This window comes from Homalodisca vitripennis, chromosome 1 (genome assembly GCF_021130785.1).
Source record: "Homalodisca vitripennis isolate AUS2020 chromosome 1, UT_GWSS_2.1, whole genome shotgun sequence".
NCBI classification, from domain to species: Eukaryota; Metazoa; Arthropoda; class Insecta; order Hemiptera; family Cicadellidae; genus Homalodisca; species Homalodisca vitripennis.
Window position 1 is genome coordinate 184,571,469 of NC_060207.1, and position 26,412 is coordinate 184,597,880.

Consider the following 26,412-nt stretch of genomic DNA (forward strand, 5'->3'; position numbering starts at 1 on the left):
ACCTCCTACTCACGAACAAATATGACTACAATGTTTCAATGTAGTAACCTAACTTTGCTGCGACTTCAACATATCCACCATACCGCTACATCCGACACTTGGCTGGACGTCATTGCTGTCTCTGACCCGGCCAACGTGGCGCACCACAGACAACTTCCTTCCCCTGGACTTTCAAAAGCATGAAACTATAAACTGCGCCTATAAACTCTAAAATTTATACCAAAACTCACCACTTATCGAAAATACAGGAACACAGATCATGCTGCTCTTCTCGCTGATGCTGCTGCTGCTCTACCCTGGCATGAGGTTACTGTCGCCAACGATGTGAATGATAGGGTTATCAAATTTAACTCTTTACTAATAAATTTATTCGATACATATGCCTTAATTGTCACAAAACGAATCTCTAAAGCCCCCGCACCTTGATAAATGGTTTCATAAGAAATTTACAGAGATTTAGCTTTCCGAAAGGCCAAGAGGTAAAAATCTACACACGATTGGGTTACTTACAAACGCTTCAGGAATCATACGCAACAGCAGATCAGAAACCCCAAGATTAGATTTTATCATAGTGCTCTGTCTAAGCAACAGTTCATGGTGTCACTGTGGATCAATCTGCAGCTCGCGATTATGCAGCTGAGCTGAGGGCTACTCCTCGACTCCTCGGGAAGCGACGCGACGGTCGACGGGTTCTCGTTTGCACTTGTGGGTAAGGCTTATGTACCGCATGCGTTTACGAGGATGACCAGCAACGGGGACGGAGCTTTCCCCGATGTTTGGAAATAAGCACTAGTTCGCCTATTAAAGACAACTTCTAATCCTCCGGCTCCTTCAGAACTACGCCCAATAAGTATTCTACTTGTCTCTCAAAATGACTCGAAAGAGTTGTTCCCCAACAGTTTTCTTCTTATTTCAATATTTACAATATTTTGAACAAATTCCAATCGGTATTCAGATCTAATCACAGTACTACGACAGTTTTATGAAAAATCATCGATGATATCTGTTTGGCAATGGATAAGAGACTAGTGACAATTTTAATACGGTTTGTGTTTTCCAAGGCCTTCGACTGCATATACCACCCTCTTTTTCTCATTAAATTAAAGAAGTATGGTTTTCCGATGGCTGTGTTAACTAGGTCGATTCTTACCACACTAGACGTCAGCAAAGTGTGAAGGAAGGGGATAAATGTCTGACTGAAAAAATATTACGAGGGGTGTTCCACAGGGCTCCGTTCTTGGACCCCTTCTATTCCCACTTTACATAAACGATATTACTTCAATCATAAGGTATTCAAATATACACCTTTACGCGTATACACCCAGTTCTTGCGATGTGTGTGACTGTGTGAGGTCGGATAGTGTGTTTGGAGCGGTTGAATGTGTTGTTCTTTTTGTTTCCTAATTTACATTGTTGACTTCCTTTTTATCTTTTATTAAGAATTTCATTTTTAAGTTCATAAGTTATTTATGTAAATTACCCAATTTTGTATAAATTTTGTTATAAAGTACCGTCAAACAGGCTAACTTGGGACAGTTTTCAACTTTCCCGCCGTTTTAATGTCTACTCTTAATTTAGTGGAAAGTTTGCTTTCTCGTGTAAAACTTAGGTCTTAGTTAGAACTTTTCAAAAACATTTTCAAATCTTCGCTAAATTACCCAGGTTGATAAAAAAAAAATTAAAAACATTGTGTCCCAAGTTACCCTTGAAGGTTGGCTAACTTGGGACAGTCATACAAATTCTGTGTTAAAGAGTTGTTAAGGTCTCTGCAGGCTAACTTGGGACTGAGAACTTTGTGGTAAACATTGTTCATGCTAAAATGACATTGAGTCAACCAATTTTATAGTATTGTTAATGGTGTAAATAATAAAGTTACTATATTTTCCCCATTGGGGAAAAAAAATGAAACGAACAAAGAACGTGTGGAAAAAAATAAAATTAAGACTCAAGTGTGAAATACATAATTATTTTAATTTGAAAAACAAAGTGTTCCATAGTACACATGGAATTAAAACTATATACTTAGTCCATTTCATATAGAAAAAATATATCTTCCCCTTGACACATTGATGGGCTTAACTTCCTCCAAGATCTGTGAGAAATCCACGGTCATAATGTCATCGATTTCTGGAAAAATATACACATTCATGGCTTTGGTTGATCTTCTAAAAAACTTTACTTCAACATCAGAGTTTTTTAACAGATAAAACCTTGCCAATAAACTTTTTTACACTTTCCTTTTTAGTTCCCTTGTCATACAACACTTCAACCACTACGAAAGAATCAAGAGTGAGATCTTGCAGTTGCACAGTTTTTTTTTAGGCAGCGCACCACTACAACCTGGTCTTTCAAGCTGCTTTTCTTCGCTGACATCTTCATCCTCAGAGGAAAAGTGCATCTCATCAGACATATCATGAAGAGAATAGTGTCCATCCGAATCCTCGTCACTGGATTCTTCAGCTGTAGGCTTTTTTCTCTTGATTGGTCTAGTAGTTTTTGCTTCTGTTGTTTCAGGTTCACTAGAGTTCTTATTTAAGTCATCCTGGATCACACTTTTTCCTGGAGCAACATCAATTTTTTTCTTTCTTTTGTTTTCTTAGTGGAGTTGTTTCACTTTTTCGTGCCTCTTCAAGGTAAGCTTCAAAGCTGTTTACAATGACAGAGTGATTAGAACCACTTATTGCACTGTCTTTAGATTGCGGCTCTTTTTTCTTAGCCAACCTCTTTAAAAACCTGATCTCTGTTCAAAGGTACAACACCTGATGCTTTGAAACCTGACTTAACATTGTTGACAGTTGCTTCCTGGCCCATAGAAACTAAACATTTATTCAGTAGACAAGGGAAAACATCTTTTGAAACTCCTCCACGATTTTTGCTCTTCCATTCATCCAAAACTTCTCTCCACTTCACCTTTAGGGGTTTGAAAAATGCTACGTCAAGCGGCTGGCAAATACCTGTGCTGTTAGGTGGTAGAAAAACAAATCTTATTTTGTTCTTTACACACTCATCAATAACCCAAGGCGAAAACATGGACTCGCCAAATTTGTCTCCAATCAGAACTTTAGGACTGTCTTTGAAGTTTTTGAAGTAAGGTAAAACTATTGTTTTAAACCAATCTTCAAAAATTTCCATAGTGAACCAACCATTTTTTGATCTGTTGTACACAGTACCTTTTGGCCCATTTTCACACCAAGAGCTATACAAGTTCTCTGCTTTATACACTATGTATGGTGGTAATAAGCTTCCATCTGAAGCCGCACTGAACATAACTGAGGTACTGGACTTTGACGAATCAATTATCCTCTCGGGGTGGCGTATTCCACGCCGTACTATTAACATTTTTTCTTCCCGGGTCATCTGTCAAGTTTGTTTCATCATAATTAACAATTAGATGAGGGTCCACGTCTTTTAGTGTTGTTGTAAGTTCATCAAAGTACTGATTCACTGTTTCAGCATTCACACCTGCTCTGGATCTTTTTAAACATTTTGACATAAGCGTTTTGTCAGGGTATTTGAATATCTTTTTAACAAAAGAAAATAGCCCAATCTCTGCCTGGCATGTTGTTCTGAAAGCGCCTTTCACTTACACCTTGCCTGTCCAAAAATGATTTCACAACTAGTCGAATATCAAAAATGGTAAAGGGAAATCCCCAATCTCCAGCCAAAGCTATACACTCTGCTATTACTTCCTCACTTTCTTGATCAAACACATATGGACGGCCAACCTTCCCCAGTGTTTTTTTCATTTTTGTATCGGTTTAAAGTTGACTTCGACACACACCAAACTTTTCAGCAGCTTTACGAAAGGACATGCCTTTTCCAACTTCCGTAAGTGCTTTTTTTTCCATTTGTTCATGATCAAAGTCTTTATATTTTTCTCTTTTTATAAGTTCTTTTCTTTCTTTTTTCCATCCATTTTAGTCAATCTGGAACAATAAAACACATTATTAGTTATTATACACTTTTATACACATAAAAAGACAGAGCAGGGTAACTTGGGGACACTGTCCCCAAGTTAGACCACTCAGTGCCTGTGGGATTTTTTTTTACTAGTCAATTAAAGTTGGCAGCACTGCAAGATCAAGACATTGAAAGTGTACTACATATTTGAGATTATGTTTTGAACCAATTCAAACCCTAATACATTTAAGAGTAATGTGTGTACAAGCAAAGTTTTGCAAGGTTCAATTTTAATGATAAGATTATAAGTACATGTTTTAGTTACTGAATGACACTTACCTGATGATTAAAAGTCCAGAATGTGATGAAAAAACCAGTAACAATACACTGACAGCACACTCAAACTCTTCAAAGCTCATTAACTCAACTCCACATGGGAGCAGTAACAAAAAAATAAACAAAACAACAAAACGTCCCAAGTTAACCTACTGTCCCAAGTTAGCCTGTTTGTTGTAGGTACCTATACGAATGTTAACAGTTTACATCTTTCTGTATTAAATTATTGTAAATGTACTGTATATGATATGAGGTTGAGTGGTAGAGAGGGCTTTACAGCCCTAAATCCGCCTCTTTAATGAAAATATTTTCATTTAATTTCATTTAAACTTCTTTAGCAATTTTATCAGCAAACTTTATTTCATTTTATATCTATTGCCTGGGAGCCCACTTTAACTGGTAATTAATTTATGAATTACTTGAAATGGAGAGCCATTCTTTATTTTTTTTTCTTTTTCCGGTTGCTCATATTGTCTGTAGACCTATTTGAGAATCAGAAAATATTGAGCGGCAATTTTGTTTTCTGACTGGTTTGAATATTGTAGGATTTCGTTTGTTGCACATAGCTCGGCAATAGCAGTTGATGTTGATTAATGTAATTGTATGCCAATTTTCGTGTTGTTCTTTGCATCGTATACAATTCTAACTCGTTATTCAATCTTTAACGTATCTGTATAAATGTGCAAATTGTTCTTTATTTTTATATTTATTGTTTGGATTGAAATTTGCCTCAGAAACTTTAGTTAAAGTTCTTTTTACTTAAACCTACTTAAACAATTTAATGTTATCAATACTTTAATGTCTGCCCTGTCTAAAAATAGGGATCGTTAATTTGAATAATGATGAGAGTGCTTCGTTATCCCTAGAGTACTGCTGTATATTCTTGGATATTATTGAAACTATGCGCAATCATAGGCGCCCTTTTTGTTTTGCTAGTACGATGGTGATTTACCAACATGTTTGATTCAAGTACTTTTTAATAAGCTGGGTGATTATTAATAGTACGTAATAATGTTCATAACTAACTTTTCAGCTAGTTATTGTCTCCTCAAACTTCTGAGGGGTAATATTGCACCTTCATTGAACATTACAAATTATCAAAAGTGCAGCAAAGAAGGCAGTTGAGAGTGTTTTCAGAATATTCATGATCAAGGCTGCCACTTAGCCACATCCAACCAGAGATAGCTGTGTTGCCATATTGTTCTCCCGCCGGACAACATAAAGCTTGATTCAGTAACGCTCTCTATATGTAATGTTGGCGCTCCGAAAAATATAATAACTACTGTTAATGAGACGCTATATTAAAAAGTAGCCTAAAAAGACCTAAGTTTTTATAAAATCACACAGTTTCTGTATGCCAGAAATTGACTATTCTATATTTTTATACTGTACAAAATGGTTAGGTAATACTTTTCATATTCTATTTCCTAACTATATATATATATATATATATATATATATATATATATATATATGTATATACACACACAAGTACCATGATTACGGGCACTGATATCATTACAGTATTGCAAGAAGCACACGTCTTGCTAGAGCAAGCTAAAAACTGGTGGACCAGCTAAAAATAAATAAGCTGAAAACGCCATAACTAATGCTCACCTTCAAGCATAATGCCATAGATGATGATGTGGGGACTGTTACGTTTCTGTTGTTTTGCTTGATAATTGAACCAGCATATCCTATCAGGAGTCATCTAACTTCTCTTTACCTGGAAATCACTTGTAATTCATATTTACACCTACACACTAACCTAATAGAAGAAAGAAAGAAATTACCTAATTCTCAGTGATGAAATGAGTGCCAAAATCCAAATAAATTGTGTGTATGTAAAGCTAAACTCTGGTACTATCTTCTAAACAACTGCTTAATAAGCCCAAGATTACAATATGTTTAGACTGCCACCTAATCCTAAACCCGTATAAAACTTAACAAAATGTTATTGTCTCACTAGTTTCCCAACACAAATAAAGATTCTAGGACACTTTTTTACTGTAGAAAGTATATTTGTATGGACTGATGTATCAGTCCAATGTAGTAGTGAAGGTGTGTGACATGGCTTTAGCTTCTATTCATGTGCTATAATAAATACAGATACTCTAATTTATTGTTTCAAATGAAGTTTCTCATGTTAACCTTTTACTGTTTTATAATCATTTTTGTATTACTTTAAAATTGTTGGATTCATATGTGAAGATGGCACTATAGTTGTTGAAAAATCTTGTGAAATACATTTCAAATTATTAGACAATTTGGCTGATTTCTCTATACAACAATAAACCCAATAAGGAAGAACTCCTCCTTCAGTGAACATTTTTCAGTTTTGAATTTGTCTTCTGCAATGTTTTAACGATGCTTTTTGATTACCTTACAAACTATAAAGAGCTCACAACTTTTGAACTTATTTTCCATTTTTCTGAAATTAGATCAAGTATTCTACTGCACATTACATATAACTGTATGTTCTTCAAGTACCAGATATAGGCTACACAGTGGTGCCTTTTTTCAATTTATTCAGAAGAGTGAACTCCTTCAATAATTTTCACCTGAATTTGAATTTATGGCTGAGAGACCTTCCTCTTGAAACACTTCCTTGTGTTATGTACTTTAAGTAAATAATTAATCCCCACCAAAGACAAATTTTGAACAATTCTTTCACTGCTACTGTCTATCTCACCTGGAACTTTCTTCCTGAATTAATTGAATCCAAAGACTGGCTTTCAGGCTTTTACGAAAAAGTCTCAGTGGCGAAGATGCAAGCCAGTCAGGGGGTCCGGAACTCTCTAAATTTTAAATTTGTTCAATTATCTTTTAGTAAACGATTATTAATATTTAAATAATTCAGTATTACTGACATGTACTGCTGAAAGAGCCTTCGCAACAAAGAAATGGGTCAAGAACTTTTTAAAGAACAAAATGGGGGCCTTAATCTCTGACCACTACAGGTAAATATTAAATGTCTGGAACCCCCTAACCTTTTTTCTGGCAACGTTCTTGCAAAGATGCTTGGCATTCGATTTTTGGTTTGACTATTAACTAAATAAATGAATCTTTTGTTTTAAAATATTTTTGTAGGAATTTTTGTTTGTGATTTATAGGAACTGCATACTCTGCATCTATAGAATGTATTATTGGTAAGATATTAATTTAATGTTTTAAATAAACTAAATTAGTTTGGTTTGAAATTCTATCACACCTTGATATCACCAGCACTTGTTAATGTAATCTTCTGCTCAAATTCAGAAGGTTCTTTCTTTATGCAACTTATTTTAAATGTTCTTTTGTTTATAATTCTTTTAATTTTCAGTATAAACTCAAGAATGGATTATGTAATCCAAATTTCACACGAATATTTTGTACTTAAATCAAACAATACACACATATTTACTACTGATAATTGTTAAGAAGACTTGTATTGCCTTGAATGTTTAAACTCACTATTGATTTATAAAGGCACATTATCACTGATATAGCACAGTTTTTATCAAACGTAAACACAATGCTCATGTAGTGGGTGCAAGAAAAGACTGTTTCAGTAAGTCTGGAAAATGTGGGGGGTCTGTGTTTTCATGGTGGCTGTGATATTGGTAAGATTATGAAACAAAATTATGTAATTTTGAGTAGAAAATAGGATATTTTATCTTGTATTTACTGACCTTACTGTGTCATTCAAATATTGATTTATTGAAAGGCATAATTTTTATGAGAATGCGTAGAATATAGCCAAATTCTTTAAACACGACATAAAAATACAAACACAAGTAAAAATATAATGGAAGAAAACTCTTCAGACCTTAAGGTGGGCCTGCTCTTTTACATTTTAGTTTCAGATTGTTGATGTTAGCCATAACATTAAGTAGTTAAAGAATGGTAACAGATTAATTTCTTACTATTAAGAACTGTAGGTAAACAATTATATACTTAATTACATAGATTGACATCGTTGTTCCTACGTTTTTATAAAAATTTGAACAAAGCAATCCTAACTAAGATTATAAATGCGAAAGTAAGTTTGTTTGTTACACATTCACGCTTAAACTATTCAAAAATTTGTACTGAAATTGTCGTAATTACATATTTTTTACATATCACTTTTAAAAATTGAAGCTGAATTTATCTAAAGCCTTCAATCTTGCCTTTAATCTAAAGAACTTGTGATTTAAAATATAGTTATTTAAATACATTTTAATGTGGTTGGTCAATTTTCATTATTTGAGAAACATTTAGTTTTAAGACTTGGTTGAATTTGGATTATCTCCTTAAATTTTGTACAACAATAATTTAATATTGCTATTGTATTTTACTGGAAGTGATTTTTTCAAATCAATTTGTTGTTTTTTTTTTGTATATTTAAAATTGCTACCAATTGAAATACTATTAGTTTTTGTTTATTTTCAGTTAGTCCATCCTGATCATCTCCAATCGTTTAAACATGGTGAGTGAAATACAAAATCTAGTTGATAATGATATGATTATGGGATATCCTTACTTGTGTATAACAATGTATCATTTCAGCATATTATATTTGCTTGCTCAAATACCATGCAAATATATCTTTTAATTATGTTATGTCAAAATTACAATGGTGAATTCCATAAAAAAATTCAATGTTCCTAAAGAAATTTTTTCAAAATGAGCTGAAATGCTATTTTTATTATAATTATTATTTTCATTGATTTTTAGGTGTTGACATTTTGACGGAAAATGAGGAAGCAGCTGTACAGCGTATTTTAGAAGTAAGAAAGATCCTCTTGCCGATGCCTGATGACCAGTTTGATATAGTTGTTAACAAGACAGCCAAGCAGTATTTCCCAGTCCAGGCGGAGTCTGAAATGTGTCGAGACCATAGCAATTACTTGTTAGAAAGTTTCCTCAGAGGTGATATGTGGGCATTAAAAAGTAAGAACAAAAATGTTTTTTATCATTCAAAGCTAGCGTTAAGTTATTTAAAAACTTACATTGTTTGTTTAACATATGCGCAATGAAAATTGCGTGTTAAATCAATTATGCTGGCTATAAATAAAAAGTGTTCAAGTATGAACCCTGTGGAGGTCAAGTATTTTATCCTCCATTAAGTATTTACACATGGAGCATTAATTGAAATTTAGTCATACCATCAATTTTGATAAGACTATTAGCCTGATTATCCTTTCCTCTAGACGAGTTCTAGAATCACCTTCTTCAGACCAGGATGGTGAAGGAAGGAACATGAAATAGTGATTGATGAATTAATTTTATTCATTGTTCTATAACCATTGTCAAAGACAGCAAGGTTTTAAATTTTAAGCTGGTGGTTGCTAAACATAAAATGATTATATGTATTTAATCTTCTTTCTAAGAAATAGTTTTAAGATTTGAAAATGTGTACTATAGTTATTTGAAGGACATTAGTATGAAATCAAATGTTTTTGGGTAACTGAATTAGAGTAGAGAAGCCCAATAAACTTTTAATAGTATGAATTATTTTACAGTGAGTTCAGTACAGTGTTATGTTTCAGTGTTTGACGCAAGCAGCAAGTTAGTATCAGGAGTGTTGGATGGTCACTTCTATGATTTTGGAAATTACAAAGAGTGTATAAGGATAGTGGAGCCTGGTGAAATGTTCAGGGGTAAACATTGTGTTGTGGATACAACCGGTTTCTTGCCACCAGAAATAGAAGAACAACTCAGATCACCCGTTAGTAAGCTATACTCACTTACCATAAAATTGGTTGATTAAACCAAACTTGGTTTACTTTTGTCTTGGTGAGTCTGGGAATCCTTATTTGGAAAGCTAAAGCTGTTATAGGAATTGTTAATTTTGGTAATTGAATCTAACATCTATGATCTTTAAATGATTTTTGTTGTTTGTCAAATTGATAATTGAATTATTCCCAATTTACCATCTATACTCAAAATCAATAGTAACTCTAGCTCAAAGATAAGAAATTTTACCTACAAGTAACAATTGAAAGCACAGTAAAAGTAATTTCAAAATTGTATAATAAACTCATATTAGGTTTTACATTCCAGTGATGACAGTCATAAAAAAAAGGTTAAGGTTCTTACTGTAAAGCCGTTGACCATGTAATGTTATTCTTTTGTATTGGGCATTTTCTAGATAAACTAAAAAAGAAAAGATTAATCCAATAAGATGATTCAAGACATATCTAAGTATAAACCAATATTTTTAATACTATAATTCTCAAAAGTAACAATAAGCAGCGAGGGTTTGGGTGAGGTAATTCTACCCTGACTGCAGAAGTTTACTGATTAATACATAAAAAGGAGAAACTAATTTAAATATTAATAAAGGGACAGGAAAAATAAAGACAATGCATTGTTCTTGTTAACCTAGCAATTAGAAAAGTATTTTGACAGTAGATAACCCATTACTACTGAATTTTGATGAAACTAATTTTATTAACGTTTAACAATTCAAAAACATATTTTAATTAGTAATGATTTATTTATTTAAAACTATTAAAACTCATCAATGATGAACATTTTTAAGAAAAGAAACCTTGTAGTTCAGTTTGGAATTTGTCTATTCTTTTTATTCTGTGAATCTGTTGTGCTAATCTGTGTTACTGACACTCAGATATAATATATAATCTTTATAGATTATACTCTCCTTACGTATAAAGTAAAAAACTACCCCTAAATCATATCTTAACTTGATATTTAGGAACAAACTTCATACTTTCATGAGGGAAACATTTTCAGGGTGATCCATATTTTAAGAAGGATATAGTTTTCTCCATTTGCGTTCCATCAAGTTGCTCCGAAGAAGACATTACTCTCCATGTAAACCGCAGCCTAGCAGAGATAAATGTTACAGTATACAGGCCAGAATGGAAAGGTTTTGTTGACCACAGCCACCTCACTTGCACTACAGGAGACCCTATATCTTTCAGGATCAAGGACTACATTGCTATGTAAGTTGATGTACACAAAGTAATTATTATTTTTTTTATTTCTACTTTCAAACAGCTACAGATGAATAATGATATTTGTTTTGTGGAACTAATATTAGATACAGTTTATGAACAATACAATATTTTTGGGAGGAAATATGTTGCTAAGTAAAAAAGAGTTTAAATAAGTACTCTCTGATGAGTGTAGGTGAATTAAAAGGCAAATCAAGTCAAAATATATTTTATTGCCATAAAACCACAAAGATTATTGACGAAGTTACCGCCAAATATGTTCCTATTTCAAAAGAGTAGCTAAAAGCTTTGATGACATTAATACTGGTATGTACAGTTCAAGTTCCAATACAATAGATTCCAAACTATTCATTGGGTAGAATTAGTCGATCTCACAAAATTGTTTGGTCAATAACATTTAGAGTGTTGTAGATTTTGTGCAAAAGAATTCTTCCAATGAATAAAAAGGGTTGTCTAAAAGTAATACATACTATTTTTTTAAGGAAGCATTTTGGTTGTATGTTTGAACTGATAATAACAAATGATTATATACTGGTAGAGAAATTACGAAGTGAGTATTTTATGTTTTGGTTAATCTGTTAGGCCGGCCATACACGTTACGGTATACCGGATAGATATACCTGTGTAAGTGACCTGTACAGGTATAACGGAGCATGTGTGCGAGCTACTTCTGGCAAACCTGCACAGGTAAAACGAACTGTGCAGGCGACCGGAGAGGAAACGAATTTCAATTTTTTTTTTGCCTGCCCAGGTATATTTAACCGAGCGTGGCAGGTGGGCCATCCGTTACACCAGCATAGGTTTGAGTCAGTTGTGGCAAACACTCTACAGAGCTTCACGTTGCTGTGTTCCATGTTCGTGCTGTACTTACTTCATTTATATTCTCTGCACTCGCGTACCACTGGACTTTAAGCCCATTCTATATTGTTTACATTTTATTGTTTTGTATTGCTTATTTCGTAATGGCTATTCAAAAAGGGAACCGAATTCTAGAGGAATTCATTGAAATGTACAGATCAGAACTCTGTTTGTGGCAAATTAAGAGCAAGGAGTAAGAAGACCATGACTTGTTACAAAATTAAAGGAAATTGAGTCAGATACGAATAAGAGTTCAGTGGTAAAAAAATAAACAATTTTAGAAGCAATTTGCACAAGGAAAAGAAAAAATATGATGTTTCAATGAAATCTAGATCGAATACTGATGATCTGTATTCACCAAAATAATTGTGGTACTACAGTCTGTTCAACCTCCTTGGAGATACTGATGTGCCGAGTAATTCTTCGTCAAACTTCTTCACTCATCAGCAAATAGTTACAATAATCTGAAGGATCTGAACACAATTCTTTCAACAAACTTTGTATGAGTATACTCACTTCTCTTTAGAAGCCAGTTTTTATACCACGTACTGCATTTTTGTCTTTTTTATTGTTTATAACCACTAAAAAGTCCACCAAAGCAATCATGTCATCTTGTTTGCTCTTCATTTCTCTACTGTAAATTCTTCACCCATCCGGTTTACTGTACCGTGTGTGAACTCTCGACTTTACCAATATACCGTTACGTGTATGGCCAGCCTTATAATTATAATTCCAAATTGTTATGCTTTGTGTTATAAAAGTGATTATCTCTGTCGGGGTTTTAATAGATCTGGGTTTTGAAAATTGTATTTCATTAAATAAAAAAGATACAGATTTATGACAGATTCACAAGTTTTAAAAAGAAGTTTACAATCCTCTAAACTATGAGAATTAGTAATTATTCATATGGCCTTTTGTTGAAGTATAAGTACATAATTAAATTTGTTTGCATTTCCTCACACAATCCCTGCTTAAGAATGTCTTAAAAATGGACTGAAAGAAGGCTAAATAAGCAGTTTTGACATAATCGTTGACAAATTCTCTTGAAGAAAATATATAGTAGCTTGGTACTGAACAGTTAACATTTATCATTTGATATTTATAACGTTTTTGATATGAAATGAATTTGTCTTACGTTGATAAACCATTTATTTATCATACAAATTTGATTAAATAGCAAAATTAATTGTGGTCTGGGTTAGAAAACGTGAAGTATTCAATTAGAAATAAAATAAAAAGGAAACAGTTTTTAAGTTTCGAGCAGTGGCAGCAGTAAGAATTCGGCGGCCTCCCACAATGCTCTTCATAGGGCCCCCTCCTTAAACATATACAGTACTATAGTGGGAGCCCTACACCCACAGGACCCTCATGCATTGCAGGTCCCATGAGTATACTACCCCCACTGGTTATGATGCAATTTATTTTAGTTTGTCAAACCACGTTTATACTTATATATTGTTTGGTACATTATTAATGTACAAAAAAGGACAACTACTAATAATTTTAATGTGTTTAAAGTAATTTGTTCCAAAATTAAAAATTATGGATTACGTTTATTTATGTATAATTGTATCATACATGTCACTTGCTTGTATAAGATAATTGATGCTTGCGCAAAGATCCTGGCTGGCGCAGGAAAATCTGCAAGGGTCCGCGGAGAGTATCAAGCAACCACTACCGCCTGGGTGTGATGACTCTACAGAGGAACTGGAATTAATACAACCTTTATTAGCACCTTCGGAAAACTTAACAGTAACCGCTCTCAAACCACCATCCATAACATGTACAGGTTATTTAGAAGAACAGCCTAACTTTAATTTGATGTTCTGGAATGTGTGTAGTATACTAAACAAACTCCCTCTCATCGATATTTTAAATAGTCAATATAAGACAGATGTACTGTGTATTGCAGAACACTGGTTGTCCTCAACTTGATATATACACAATTTAGTGATACCTGGCTATGTTATCGCTGACTTTTTCGCAAGATAAAAACATATTCATGGGGGTGTGCTTATCTGTGTTAAGGAAGGAACTGAATTTGTTTCTTATGATAAATTGTCTTGTTTTCTCGGAGGAACTTGTTTGTGAATTAGCAGCAATAATGCTGCCAACTTGGAAAACTCTAGTGGTAACTTTCTATAGATCTCCAGCAGGTAACTTATCACTATTCTATGATAAGTTTATATGACATTCTGTCCTTCCCTGCATTATAATAAAATGTAATATAGTCTTTGTGGGTGACTTCAATGTCAATTTTATTAACAAAAAATGACTCAGAGGCCAAAGTACTATTCAACCTCATTGACAGTTTTTAGACTAAATATTACTGTTTGCTGAAGTTACAAGACCTACCCTTGGAGGAGATGCAACAAAAGGGTAGTTGTATTGATAATCTGCTGACGACTATTCATCAAGATAAGGGAAAATCTTTCAGTCATTCACACTGGTGCTTCAGACCATATGGCCATCCTCTTCCAAAGCTACTTTAGACAATGTTAATGTCTAGGATTATACCACAAATGTTTATTGTTAGACCCATTTCTACTTTGGGCTCCTCACTTTTTGCGTCTTACCTACTAATTGGAATGATATTTATGTTATTTAGTCAAATGTTAACCTTAAGTTTAAGTTATTTTAGAAAAGTTCTTATTGGCTCTTGAACTGTGCTATGCCTTTAAAAAATAAGAAATCTAAAATCTAAAACAAGTAAATGTTGCCTGGTATCATGAAGGTCTAAATAAGACAAAGCATGAGCTTGATAGACTTTATTATATTATAAAAAAAACACAAGCAATGAGAAAAATATTGATATTAGAAATAAATATAGAAATCTTAAAAAATGTTTACAGAAATGAAATAAAAAAGCAAAGCTCGACTTTAATAACACTTTACTTGATAAAGCAACTAACAAAAGTAAAGCTGCTTGGAGCATTATTAATAAATCAGTCAGGGCTAATAGTATGTCATCTAACTCATCTCATGTACTGGAACCTGATAGTTTTAATTCATATTTTGTTGGCTCAGTTTTGGAGACTTGCAAAAAATTATTCCACCTAGCAATAATGACTATTTCTTTCTACCTTGGTAAGCACTGTGCTCAGTGGAACTCTACAGTAAAGCTTTTGCCTGAATGAATTTAAAGTGGAAGATGTTCATGCAGCTATCCTTAGTTTAAAGTAATAGCACATGTCTCGATTGTTATGGTATAAGTGCTCCTATTCTGAAAATGGCTGCCAACTCAATCTGTGAAATTCTAACTTATTTATATAATGAAAGTGTTAGGACAGGTATTTTTTCCCTGATGTACTAAAGATAAACAAAGTGATTCCAGTAAATAAGAGGGGTCCAAAGGACCAAACCTTGTAATTATAGGCCTATAACTATTGTTACAGCAGTGTCAAAAGGTGTTGGAGCGGCTAGTTCATAAGCAGTTGGTTTGCTATCTCGAAACCAATAATTTACTCAGCACTTGTCAATTTGGGTTTTCGAGCTGAGCGGTGTACCGTTGGCACAGTCCAGTCCTTCATAAATGATTGCTTTGATGGTTTGGAACTAAAAAAATCTGTCAAGTTCAGATCTTATGACTTATCCAGAGCCTTTGATACTGTAAATCATCATATTCTATTAAATAAACTTAGGTCTTATGGTTTTAGTCAACTTGCTGTCAGTTTCTTTAACTCATATCTCTCAAATAGGTGTCAATATGTATATTTAAATGGCTCTATGTCAGAAACTAGGCCTGTTTTAAGCTAGGTGTTCCTCAGGGATCCATTTTAGGACGCTACTCTATTTATTTTGTATATAAATGACTTGCCTTTTAATCTCAAATGGACTAATTATGTTAGTACGTATTTGTTTGCTGATGACTTGGGTCTCAAGGTCTGCGCAAAAACGAGGAACGAATGTAATGAGGCTACTTAGTGTTAGACCGTAATTGTAGATGATTGGTGTGCAGCAAATAAGCTCTGTGTAAATGATAAAAAAATTCAAGATTTGCATATTACCTTATCTAATAGGCCTAGTGATAATGAGGACTTAAGTCTTAAGTTTTCTTGGCATTTTTATACAACCCAATCTTAAAATGGCAAACTCATATTGATTAATGTAGCTTCTCGAATTTCCCGAGGTATTTTTCTTATAAGATCCCTTAATGGAACTATTTCTGCTAAACACTTGCTTTTTTATGTACTATGCCTATATTCATATTTTCTTAACATATGGAGTAACTTTGTGGGGCAATCTCAGAGTGCGAATAAACTGTTTGTGTTACAAAAAAGAGCAGTCAGGCTTTAATGTAATGTCCAGAGTCATGAGCACTGTAAACCACTGTTTGTAAAATTAGGTGTATTAACATTGCCGTCTATTTATGTATTAAATGTTTTTGTTATATGTCCAGAGATAATTGATCATTATTTATTAATCAATGTGATGTTCATAGTTATAGTACTCGTAATAGAAATAATGTTAGTTGTACCAAAATGTAACTTTGCTAGCACTCAAGTCAGTTTTTAGATATCAGGGAATTCAAATATTACAATGCTACTTTGCCCAATCATATCAAGTTATTAAACAGATCAAATTTTAAAAATGTTGTAAAGAAAATGTTAGTAGATTCATGTTTGTACACTGTTGATGAATTTTTAACTGTGATAAGAAGGTAAGGCTATTTAAATTAAGCTATAGATTATTTATAATATGACGTTGTATATAACATATTTTGTATTCTCAATAAACCATTTGAATTTGAATTTGATTTTGAACTTGATGATAGATACTAAACACTAAACCCTTGTATTGTAGCATAACATTGCATTATTTAATTTGGCATGTTAAAGTTTAATGCATAAATAATTTTCAGGTCAATTCTTTTAGTTATTGTTCTGGTTGTTATGGCTGGCACAATCTATGAAAGACGTTACGGACCAAAATCAGGTTAGACAATTCTTATTTCTTTTAATTTGTTTATAGAAATAGGGACTTCAAATCTAAGGTAAGTAATGTTTTGAAGTGTTTACCTTGTAGTTACACAACTAAGCTCGACTAACTAGAAATGATCATGATTTCAATAATAAATTATTCACAAGTTTTTTATTCCTATTAGGGAAACTAAAAGAACTATGAAATAATTCTACTTGTGATAGTGAACATCTATTTTTTTGTTCTCTTAGAGCAAGAAGATTAGAAGTTGCACATAGTCCTAAAAGGATCTTTGTGCTGCTTCCAGAGTGACAGGATATTCTGGATGGGTAAAGTTGGGGTTAGGACCACCTCCTGTCAAGATCCATGAGGAAGAATTTAGGGTATTGACCTCAGTCATGTCTCCTTGGAAGAAGGGGAAACCTGCTGAGCCAGCCTCTCCAGTTAAAGCAGGCAGGAGGTGGCACACTAGCAAGAAGCTTTGACACTTGCCAACTGCAACAGTCATCTCCCGCAATAGACTAGACCTATTGATCTACCCTTGCACCCCAGAATCTCGAAAGTTGCGGTTAGTAATGTGCTGCTCCTGAACATCCGTAACCAGATTAAAGGGGCACATTGGTTTTTGCAGTACCCAGAGTAGGTTCAACTAGATGGAATAAACCAGATAGAAGTGAACCCTCCTAGGGTAACCCACACTGGTTACACCTAAAGTTGATATTGTCACTTGAATGTGTGCAACCCTAAGGATGTCCAGAAGTGGCACATTACTTTCCAAAAATGATAAGATAGTGGAGTAAAGAGATAACTTGCTTGATAGATCTTTTTTACTGTTGAGCATTATTTTTAGGGTGGGTATTGTTCTCTTAGTGCTAAAGTCTTTAGTGAGCCTGTGTAGGAGAAACCAACCCTGCCCACGTCGACAGCAGAGATCAATAGAGATAGCATCCCCTTCTTCCAAGGTGACATTTCTGGGACAGTGCCTTGTCTCTCCTTAAGGATCTGAGCAGGATATGTTCAATAGTATAATGGTGAGCCCAGAAGGATCAAGTAGAAATGTGGGTCATTGTGTAGACATAAACACTCACAATGAAAGAACAAATTTACAAGGACTTCACTTTGTGGTTGGGGATTCAAACTATTTTCATTTAATTGCATTGATATAATATAATAAAAGATTCCTGAAAATGGCATATAACATGCACAATGGAAGAAAGATACACCGAGAGGACAATAGAGAGCAGTAATTGTAGATAAACTGAAACACAACTGGAACACTACTGGTCTAATTTAGCTTTATAGAAATGGTTGCTTTAGAGATTTGTGGAGATGTAAAAATTATAGATAATTGTGGAGTAAAGTATTTAAATTGTCTTGCCTTTACATTTCATTGTATTAAATGAAATATTAATTAGTTTAATGTAAATTAGAATAAACCGTTTTAACCTCATAAATGGTAATCAGTTATTTTTTTCAATACATTTGAACTTACTCATGTTCTTTTAAGCCCAAGTCCAAATATTCCTATTTCTTATGGTACTTTATTCATATTATATAGGAAGTTTTAAAATACCAACACATCTATGACAGTACATATATATTAGCAGACTTCTACGCATGTTAGGAAGTTTTACAATTCATTTGCATGATAGGAGGTTTTACATTACTAGCAGTTCAATGATTCTAAATTCTATAATACTAGCATTTGTTTGATAGGAGGTTTTACAACACAAAACCTCTACGTTAGGAAGTTTTACAATACTAATACTTCTGATTGTTAATTTTCTGTTTTAGTACTCTCTGTGTTTTCACTGTCAAGTAACTTCAAAGGTCTGATGGACACACGGACACCTTCTGCTGAGATATCATGTTTGAATGGACTTCGTGTGATTTTCATTATCGCTGTGTTAATGTTTAGTCGTATGCGTTCTCATATACTAATGCCCTCAACCAGTCTTAAGTCTGTTATCACGGTGAGTACTATAAGCAACAAATAAATATCATTTGAAGAGTGTAATGAATTGAAAGGGGGTCTTGATATAGGTTTATTTTAACCTAGATTGTAGTTATGTGTTAGGTTAGTTATTCACCTGAAGAAGATATTATATTGCAGATCTTGAAACATAGTGCTACTGATTTTTATACTTCTGATGATGGCAAATATCCGGAAAAAACCCTGTTTCCTTTAAAATAATTCTATCATCAAAAACAAACTTCAAATAATGAATTTCTTAATATTTCCAAAATTTGATAAAAAGTTTAACCCTAGAAAATCATATAACTATGTTCATTAGAGTATTGGGTTTTACACTGTTTCTATGTTCTTGATACGCCACCCTATTGGTCAGACATCTTGGTTAAGGCCAGGTTTATAATTAATTGAGTACAAAAATATTAGTTATACCACACTAAATATTTTGATTGGACCCATCTCAAATTGTAGTTACGTTATTCACCCAGCTCCCTGATTCTATTACAGTTAAAGTCCCATTAGCAAATTAACTTTTTTAATAATATTTTTGTGACTACTGTGTTTTACTTAGTTAATGTATCGTACACTAAAGACCACTGAGGTGAGGAAAACTCATAAATGATTACATTGGTTCTCAGAGTTCCATTATATGCAATGAAATCATTTAAGTTTTCAGGTTCACACCATTGGTAACACTAGAATGATCTTGAGATACTTTTGCCTCGATGTGGAGGCCCATCTTAATCATAAGATATGTCATTGAAACTGTTAAACCAGCTATAGATTATCAAAAAGTTGGCTGCCTTTGCATATTGATTGGTTAAGCTCTATTGAATCACGTTGAGCTATATATCCATTCATCCTACACACTATATATAAACAGACATGCATCACTGGTTTAACATCTGATGGTGAATTAGTATCTGACTTAATTTCTTTTGGTTGAGGAGGCTTGTGATATAAGCAAATCAACTGCCTACCAAGCTATTAGGAAATGGTTCAGTGATAGACAGAGTCTCTGGGCACTCATTTGACTAATAACTCATTAGATGTACTAACATCCATTCTAAAAACTGGCTGATGAGTAAACAAAGACATTCTGATACAGGTAGTTGCCCTTATTACTAGACACGCTCAATTCAGAAAACATTTGCATACTTTAGGACTCACTACTGAATGAATACCTAAGTGTAGGCTATGTAATCAGCAGAAAGAGACTGCTAAATATTTTGAATTGTGAGAGGCTTGAGGTTATGAGAAGAATCCTATTTGGAACCTCACAACCAGGTGATGAATTTGACATCAGCATAGGTAGAAGCTCTTCGATCTCGTTGAAAGTTCGGGTGAGCAGGTCCTACTAACAGAACTTGGGGTGCGCAATAAGCTTAAGTTGACACATTGGGAACTAAGAGTCCTTTATACCCTCTCTTTAATCTAATCTAATCAAATTTCTTTTGGTCACAGCAAGACCAAAATATCTCAAGATTATAAATGTTTAACAATTTTACTTTGTCCCGGGCCGTGCTCCACCACACGTTTATTTGAAAAAACCGTGTCGACGAACAAGATAATTCAATCTAATAACTGTAACACTATTACAGACTAAATTTGTAATATTGTTCATTACTACTACTTTTAAAATCATTACGATCACGTTCAAACCCTGATTAGAGAATTTCTGTATTAATTATCATTAACAAAATAATAAGATGTTGTTAATGTGATAACAGTTTGAGGGAGGGGGTGAAGCAGTGTGACATGATGGGGCCCGGACGAATATCTTTTCCAGAGCCCACCAAAGCTGAGAACAGCCCCATAGATAAAGAATAGAGGCATGCATGCTTGTTTTTATGTTTATTATTTTTAGTGTTTGAAGACTGGTATAGAACATAATATTTATATAATAGTATACTTCCTATAATAACAAATAATAATTGTTTTTGGTGTAATTCTGGAAGTTTTGTAATATTACTAAAAATATAATGCAGCAATGTGTCAATTATATGTGTAGGCATTGGACTCAAATACTATTGCTTTATTTGAAGTAATACCAAAAGCTATTGATGGATTCTTTTTGATTGGTGGTACAGTGTTGAGCTACGGCTTCTTTTGCAAGAGACAGAAAGGAGTTCCTTTCAATGTGATAAGTTTCTACATAAACAGATATGTGAGGTAAGTGTAGGTAAGAAGGATTCTTTTTACAAATAATACAATGTTTCATAGTTTAATTCGTACAGTATAGGTGTGATCTCTTCCAATTTACTATGGATGAAAAATATTAAGTATCTGTTATTTTTAATGGTCTTAAAAAAGTTATACTACAATACATGGCCAAATATAAGGGGTGGGGGGACTTATGCATCCCAAATTTTGAAAGACGAACAACAATTTTACCTATTAGTTTGTTTCAAACTAAAACACATTTATGAGGTCTTAAAGCTCAACAACTTCCTGAAGGAAAATTTCTGAACACCTGTTTTTGAAGGGTATTTTGTACCACCCAAACCACCAAGTCCCACTCTGAAACAATTTTCTACATAAACCACTGCTGCAATATTTAACAGTTCTAGCACACATAATTAACCCTTACAGGAACAGTATTAGCCATGTCAGGGATGATCTTACGTGCACCTGAAACTGTCTTCCAAGAAGGATTCAATTAGGTGGAGATAGATTTTAAACAAAATTAGAACTAGTAAGATAAATCTTGGCATTAATAATAAATATAATGAGGAGGATTTTCTTTCAAACATTAACAGCACTTAAAATGTGATCCTTTCTACTTTCTTTTGTTATGGTTTAGTTTTGTGAAAAAGTAACGTTGACAAAGTTGGAATGGCTAGATGCTCTGTGCTCTTTTTGTACTTTTGTTTTGGTGGTGACTCTGACAATCTAAGAAAGTGACTATAAGTTTTTTTCTTTCCCAGCATAGTGGTAAACTAGAGATTTCTTTGCTGGCATTTTAAATCCCTTGATTTATGTATTGTAGGTTTTGGAATCCTGCACAAAACATCTTCTCTAGTATTAACATTAGTGTCTTGTATCATGGGTGGATTTTAAGACAGAGAGATAGTCCCAATGTAATTATATTAAAGACATAATTATCCAAACAGAAGGTAAAAGAATGTTTATATTCAAACTAATTGTCTCCCTCCAAAAATAATGTGTATGATAAGGGAAAGAATACATTTAAATCTCATCTGAACAAAAATCAGTCGTAGAAGAGTAGCACATAATTTTCATGCTGAACATTTTGTGATTACTGTCAAAAGGTATTAAAAAACACAGTCCACACTATGCCAATATGATCTTAACAGGATTCAAACTGTAAATTTTCAATTATTTCAAATTACTATTTAAAAATGTACTAAGCAAGAAATATACTTGATGCACCATTTTGAAGAAATTCAGTACAATATAAATATTAGATATGTCCTCCACCGTAGACTAGTAGATATAGTCTATAGTGGATATCTCTCTGAGAGATCACGGGTTCAAATCCTGGGGAGGTCCCATCGTGCAGGAATAACAGCCAAAGTGACCCAGACAAGCCAGCATAGCCAACAGCTGGGGGTTAACTGAGATAAAAAATCATTGGATGAATAGTTTAAAAAATACTTTTGTGCATAGTCATAGTAATATACATAATAATTAACACTGGTAAAAGGTTATCTTAGGGTTCAATGATCACATACACTAAATGTGGTGCTCTAAACAACAATATAACCTAAGTTTTACTATCACAAGTCATTCTGAATGTCAAATGAAATCTTCGAATTTATGGTATTTAAATTGAATTATAACATTTAAATGAAATTTAATTAGATATAGGGCAAAAGTGTATTTCTCTTCACCAGCATATATGTAGCTCAAACCACTTTATCTAAGACTACCAGTAGAAACAATTATTTGTTCTATAACTCTACTTTCAAATAAAGTTCATATCTTGAACACATATTAATGTATTATTAACCTAAGTTATATTGAATTACTCGTATTTAAGATTGAGTTTTCTATATGTAATTAATAATGCATACAGTGTTTAATGTTGCCATCAATAAATTTAGTGAACTTTCATTAATGTTGGAACTAGTTTATAATACATTTATTTTTAATTTATTAATAAATTCTTATAAATATTTCTCTATTTAAGTTTTTGTATCAAAAATATTTATTTATCTATTATGAAACACACATTTTTAAAGAATCCCATATAATCTAGTTCCTTTCAATAGCAAATATTATCTTTAACACTCAAATTCAGAATTCTAACTAAAGTAGATTTATGATCGTCGCAACATAAAGACAAACTGCACAAATGGTCAGTTTCTATTGTAAGCACCATAGTCTGTTTATTTACACAGGCTGACTGCAGTGCTGGCTTTGCTCATGTTGTTCAGCTGTACTTTGGCTGTCTATTTGACACAAGGACCGATCTGGACAAGAATGGTAGGATCCTTCGAGAAACCTTGCCAACATTACTGGTGGACTGGCCTGCTTCACATCAGCAACTATGTCAATCCTGATGCGGTGGTATGATAATACTGGTGTTGTTCACTCGTATTTATTTGATTTGCACACTAATTTACGATTTTTTCCGAAATCAATACAAATTATATTACAGTTTTATAACATCAATTAAATACTCATAAATGTAAAAAGGTAGAGTTGTATGACAGGCTTCGCTAAGGTTGCTTACTAAATTGTAAAATACTAAGTGTGTTACTATGTCACATTTTAAAATGTCATATGATTGTAATCAGTTTGTTTACAAATTAATAATACAGCAATTTTCTCGTTGTTATCAATAGGATCGATCAAGAACGTAGCCAGGACAAAGTTTTGGGGAGTCCAGACGACTGATATTTTTCCGTAGTGGACAAAGAGTAACGCACCATTTTGTTCCTTAAAAAGTTCTTGACTTATTTCTTGGTTGAGAACGATCTTTCAACAGTACATGTCAGTAATACTGAATTATTTAAATAATAATAATCATTTACTAAAAAAGTAATTGAAAATCGAAAATTGGGGGAGGGAGTCTGGACCCTTTGACCTCCTTGTTGGCTACGTTCTTTGGACCGTTGTAAAAATGTTCACCAATGCTCAGCTAAATCACATGTTGGGATATGCACCATTATCTGACTTGATGTTGCTTATATATAAATGAAGCTTCATGCAAAATTTCAAGTCTATTAATAAATTTTGTTTTTGAGAAATGAGGACTGACAAACTAATAGAAATAAAACTTTTCCAGCCCCTTGAGTGATAGTCTTTCCTAAAGCTCAGCTTTTAGCAATTAGTTCTGAACTTTTTGCATGAACAATGAATATTTCATTAATTAAGTAATCATAATAATATTCTACAATAATCAATTTAATTTCAATTCAATCATTGAATTAATTCCAAGGCAATCTCTTTTTAAAAGTTGATCTTAATCTTTAATTTTACATTGCCTATAGAGATAGTTGTCTAATCATTTAATCATTTTTTGTAATTAGGGTCATACTAGAATGAATCTACTAGTGTGAATCATTCAAAAAGAAATTGTGGGATAGTCGGTGAACCAAGTAGTTTTATTATTTGATCTACATCTTCACCTCATAGTGTGTCCTAATTATGTACAAAAGTTGCATAAAGCACTGATAAAAGTTTGAACCACATGAATAACTGAATTGCACAATTCTTTCCAGTGTGTCAGCCAAAGCTGGTACCTAGCCTCTGACTTCCAACTGAATATAATCGCTCCATTGTTCTTGATCCCACTCCATAGACGACCGAAAATTGGATTAATACTGTTGGGTGTTGGTATTGCTGCATCTGTCGTGGGTGCCACTGTTAATGCTTACATGAGAGAACTCGGCAGTGGCTTCATGCTCAGTGAGTTGTAAGTAGGAAAGATACATCATAAAGTCTCAATAATTTTAATGGAAAATTCTTTTATACTACATAACATGATCATTTTTATAAAAAACTTGATACAACTTCTTAAAAACCACTTTTGGTATGGTATGTATTGATGAATTTGATCATTTGACCTCTTTGTTCCTAAGATATGTCAGGAATGTTATTTGATGTTTATACTAATTGTAACATAATCGCCCAGTCTCTTTTTACAAGCAGTTTACGTATAAGAAATTAATACTATACCGTGAGAATTCCTTTTTATTTTTTATAATTTGATTTTTTTCAGTTCAGCCAGTCGTACCTCTGATCTGTCATATCCTATGGACCACAAGGGAATTCATTACAGACTCTCCACATTTTTAATGGGAATCTGTCTAGGTTACTTGGTGTTCACCGTTAAGCAAAATAAAACCACTCAAAATGTTTCCAAGGTAGTAAAAACATTAATTCATCCTTAGAGTAATTTTGGTTAAGGAAAAAGTGTCAAACACTGGTATGGAAATTTTAAGGAAAAAGACCTTTCATACCATTCAATAAGGTGCAATAACTCAAATCATTCATTTACATTACATTACGATTTATTTATAAACAATAAAGTATGTACTTTAATTAGTATTCTCTTACCCCTCTCTTCACTTAAATTTCCTCCCTTGTTGCTACATTATTTTATTTCCACATCTTTGTAATTTCCTGAATCCCCTGTAATAAAAATCTTCTATTTATAAAGTACCATGACAAGAAATTGCTTTAAATAAATTTCTAGATATTAATAACTAGTGTTATTACATACTCCAAAATATACAAGGTATATGCTAATTTAAACACATTACAAAACTTTAATGATTTTCTACAAAAGAATACGCAACCTGTTTATAATTAGGATTTGTCATGTCAATAAAGAGTTTTTGTAAAACACCAATTTACTGAATAATGTGTTTTTAAATTTCATTACAGATCAATAGATTTCAAGAAGATAGTATAATGAAATTTCACCTAGTTGGATATACTAGAATGTGGGTCTACTTCTGACAATCTTAATTTTAGAACTAATATCAAAACACTTTTATATCCTTACTTTGGTTATAGATTTGTGTGAGATGTCTCATGTTAAAGGATATGCAAACCCTCTATAGATTTTTTATACATTTTTATTGGTTAGTAAAGAAATCTTAAACTATTTTGAACTGTTTCAATTATATACTTATAAAAATAATTTTACTAGAAGATCTAAAAAGCATTTGAATATCTATTAATAATATATTTAAAATGAGACATTTCCCATAGTCCTGGATTGAAAAGTAAGGGCATAAAGGTGTATGAGATTATCAGTGTTTTTTATTGGGTAAAACTAAAGTCATTTTCATTACATCTGTCTCTTGATACAAACAATAGAAAGTGAAAATTCTATTTCTGTTGCTGTGAACATAATATGGCTTAATTAGGTTTTACAAATATTATCTTGTAAGTGCTTGAATAACTAAATAAAAATGCTTTTCATTGCAGGGATTTCCCAGTTACAACTGATATTCAGAACAGCACTAGCCCCTTAAATCTAAAAGTATTGCTATTTTGATACAA

General features: G+C 33.0%; 1 protein-coding gene across 2 annotated transcripts in view; it reads left to right on the forward strand.

Annotated features, from left to right (window-relative positions):
- The window catches only part of LOC124352876 (nose resistant to fluoxetine protein 6-like), a 39,144-nt gene that overhangs the window by 6,955 nt on the left and 5,777 nt on the right, over nt 1–26,412 (forward strand). Inside the window, exons 1-11 of one of the 2 annotated variants that reach the window (XM_046802592.1) lie at nt 7,734–7,838; nt 8,650–8,686; nt 8,935–9,150; nt 9,750–9,928; nt 10,957–11,168; nt 16,900–16,973; nt 18,753–18,931; nt 20,942–21,102; nt 23,295–23,463; nt 24,621–24,814; nt 25,121–25,265. In XM_046802592.1, the coding sequence (XP_046658548.1) occupies nt 7,800–7,838; nt 8,650–8,686; nt 8,935–9,150; nt 9,750–9,928; nt 10,957–11,168; nt 16,900–16,973; nt 18,753–18,931; nt 20,942–21,102; nt 23,295–23,463; nt 24,621–24,814; nt 25,121–25,265 (1,605 nt within the window). In that variant the 5' untranslated portion in view covers nt 7,734–7,799. Of the gene's footprint in view, nt 1–7,733; nt 7,839–8,649; nt 8,687–8,934; nt 9,151–9,749; nt 9,929–10,956; nt 11,169–16,899; nt 16,974–18,752; nt 18,932–20,941; nt 21,103–23,294; nt 23,464–24,620; nt 24,815–25,120; nt 25,266–26,412 lie in introns of those variants that run through there. The other variant, XM_046802593.1, reaches the window with a different exon arrangement.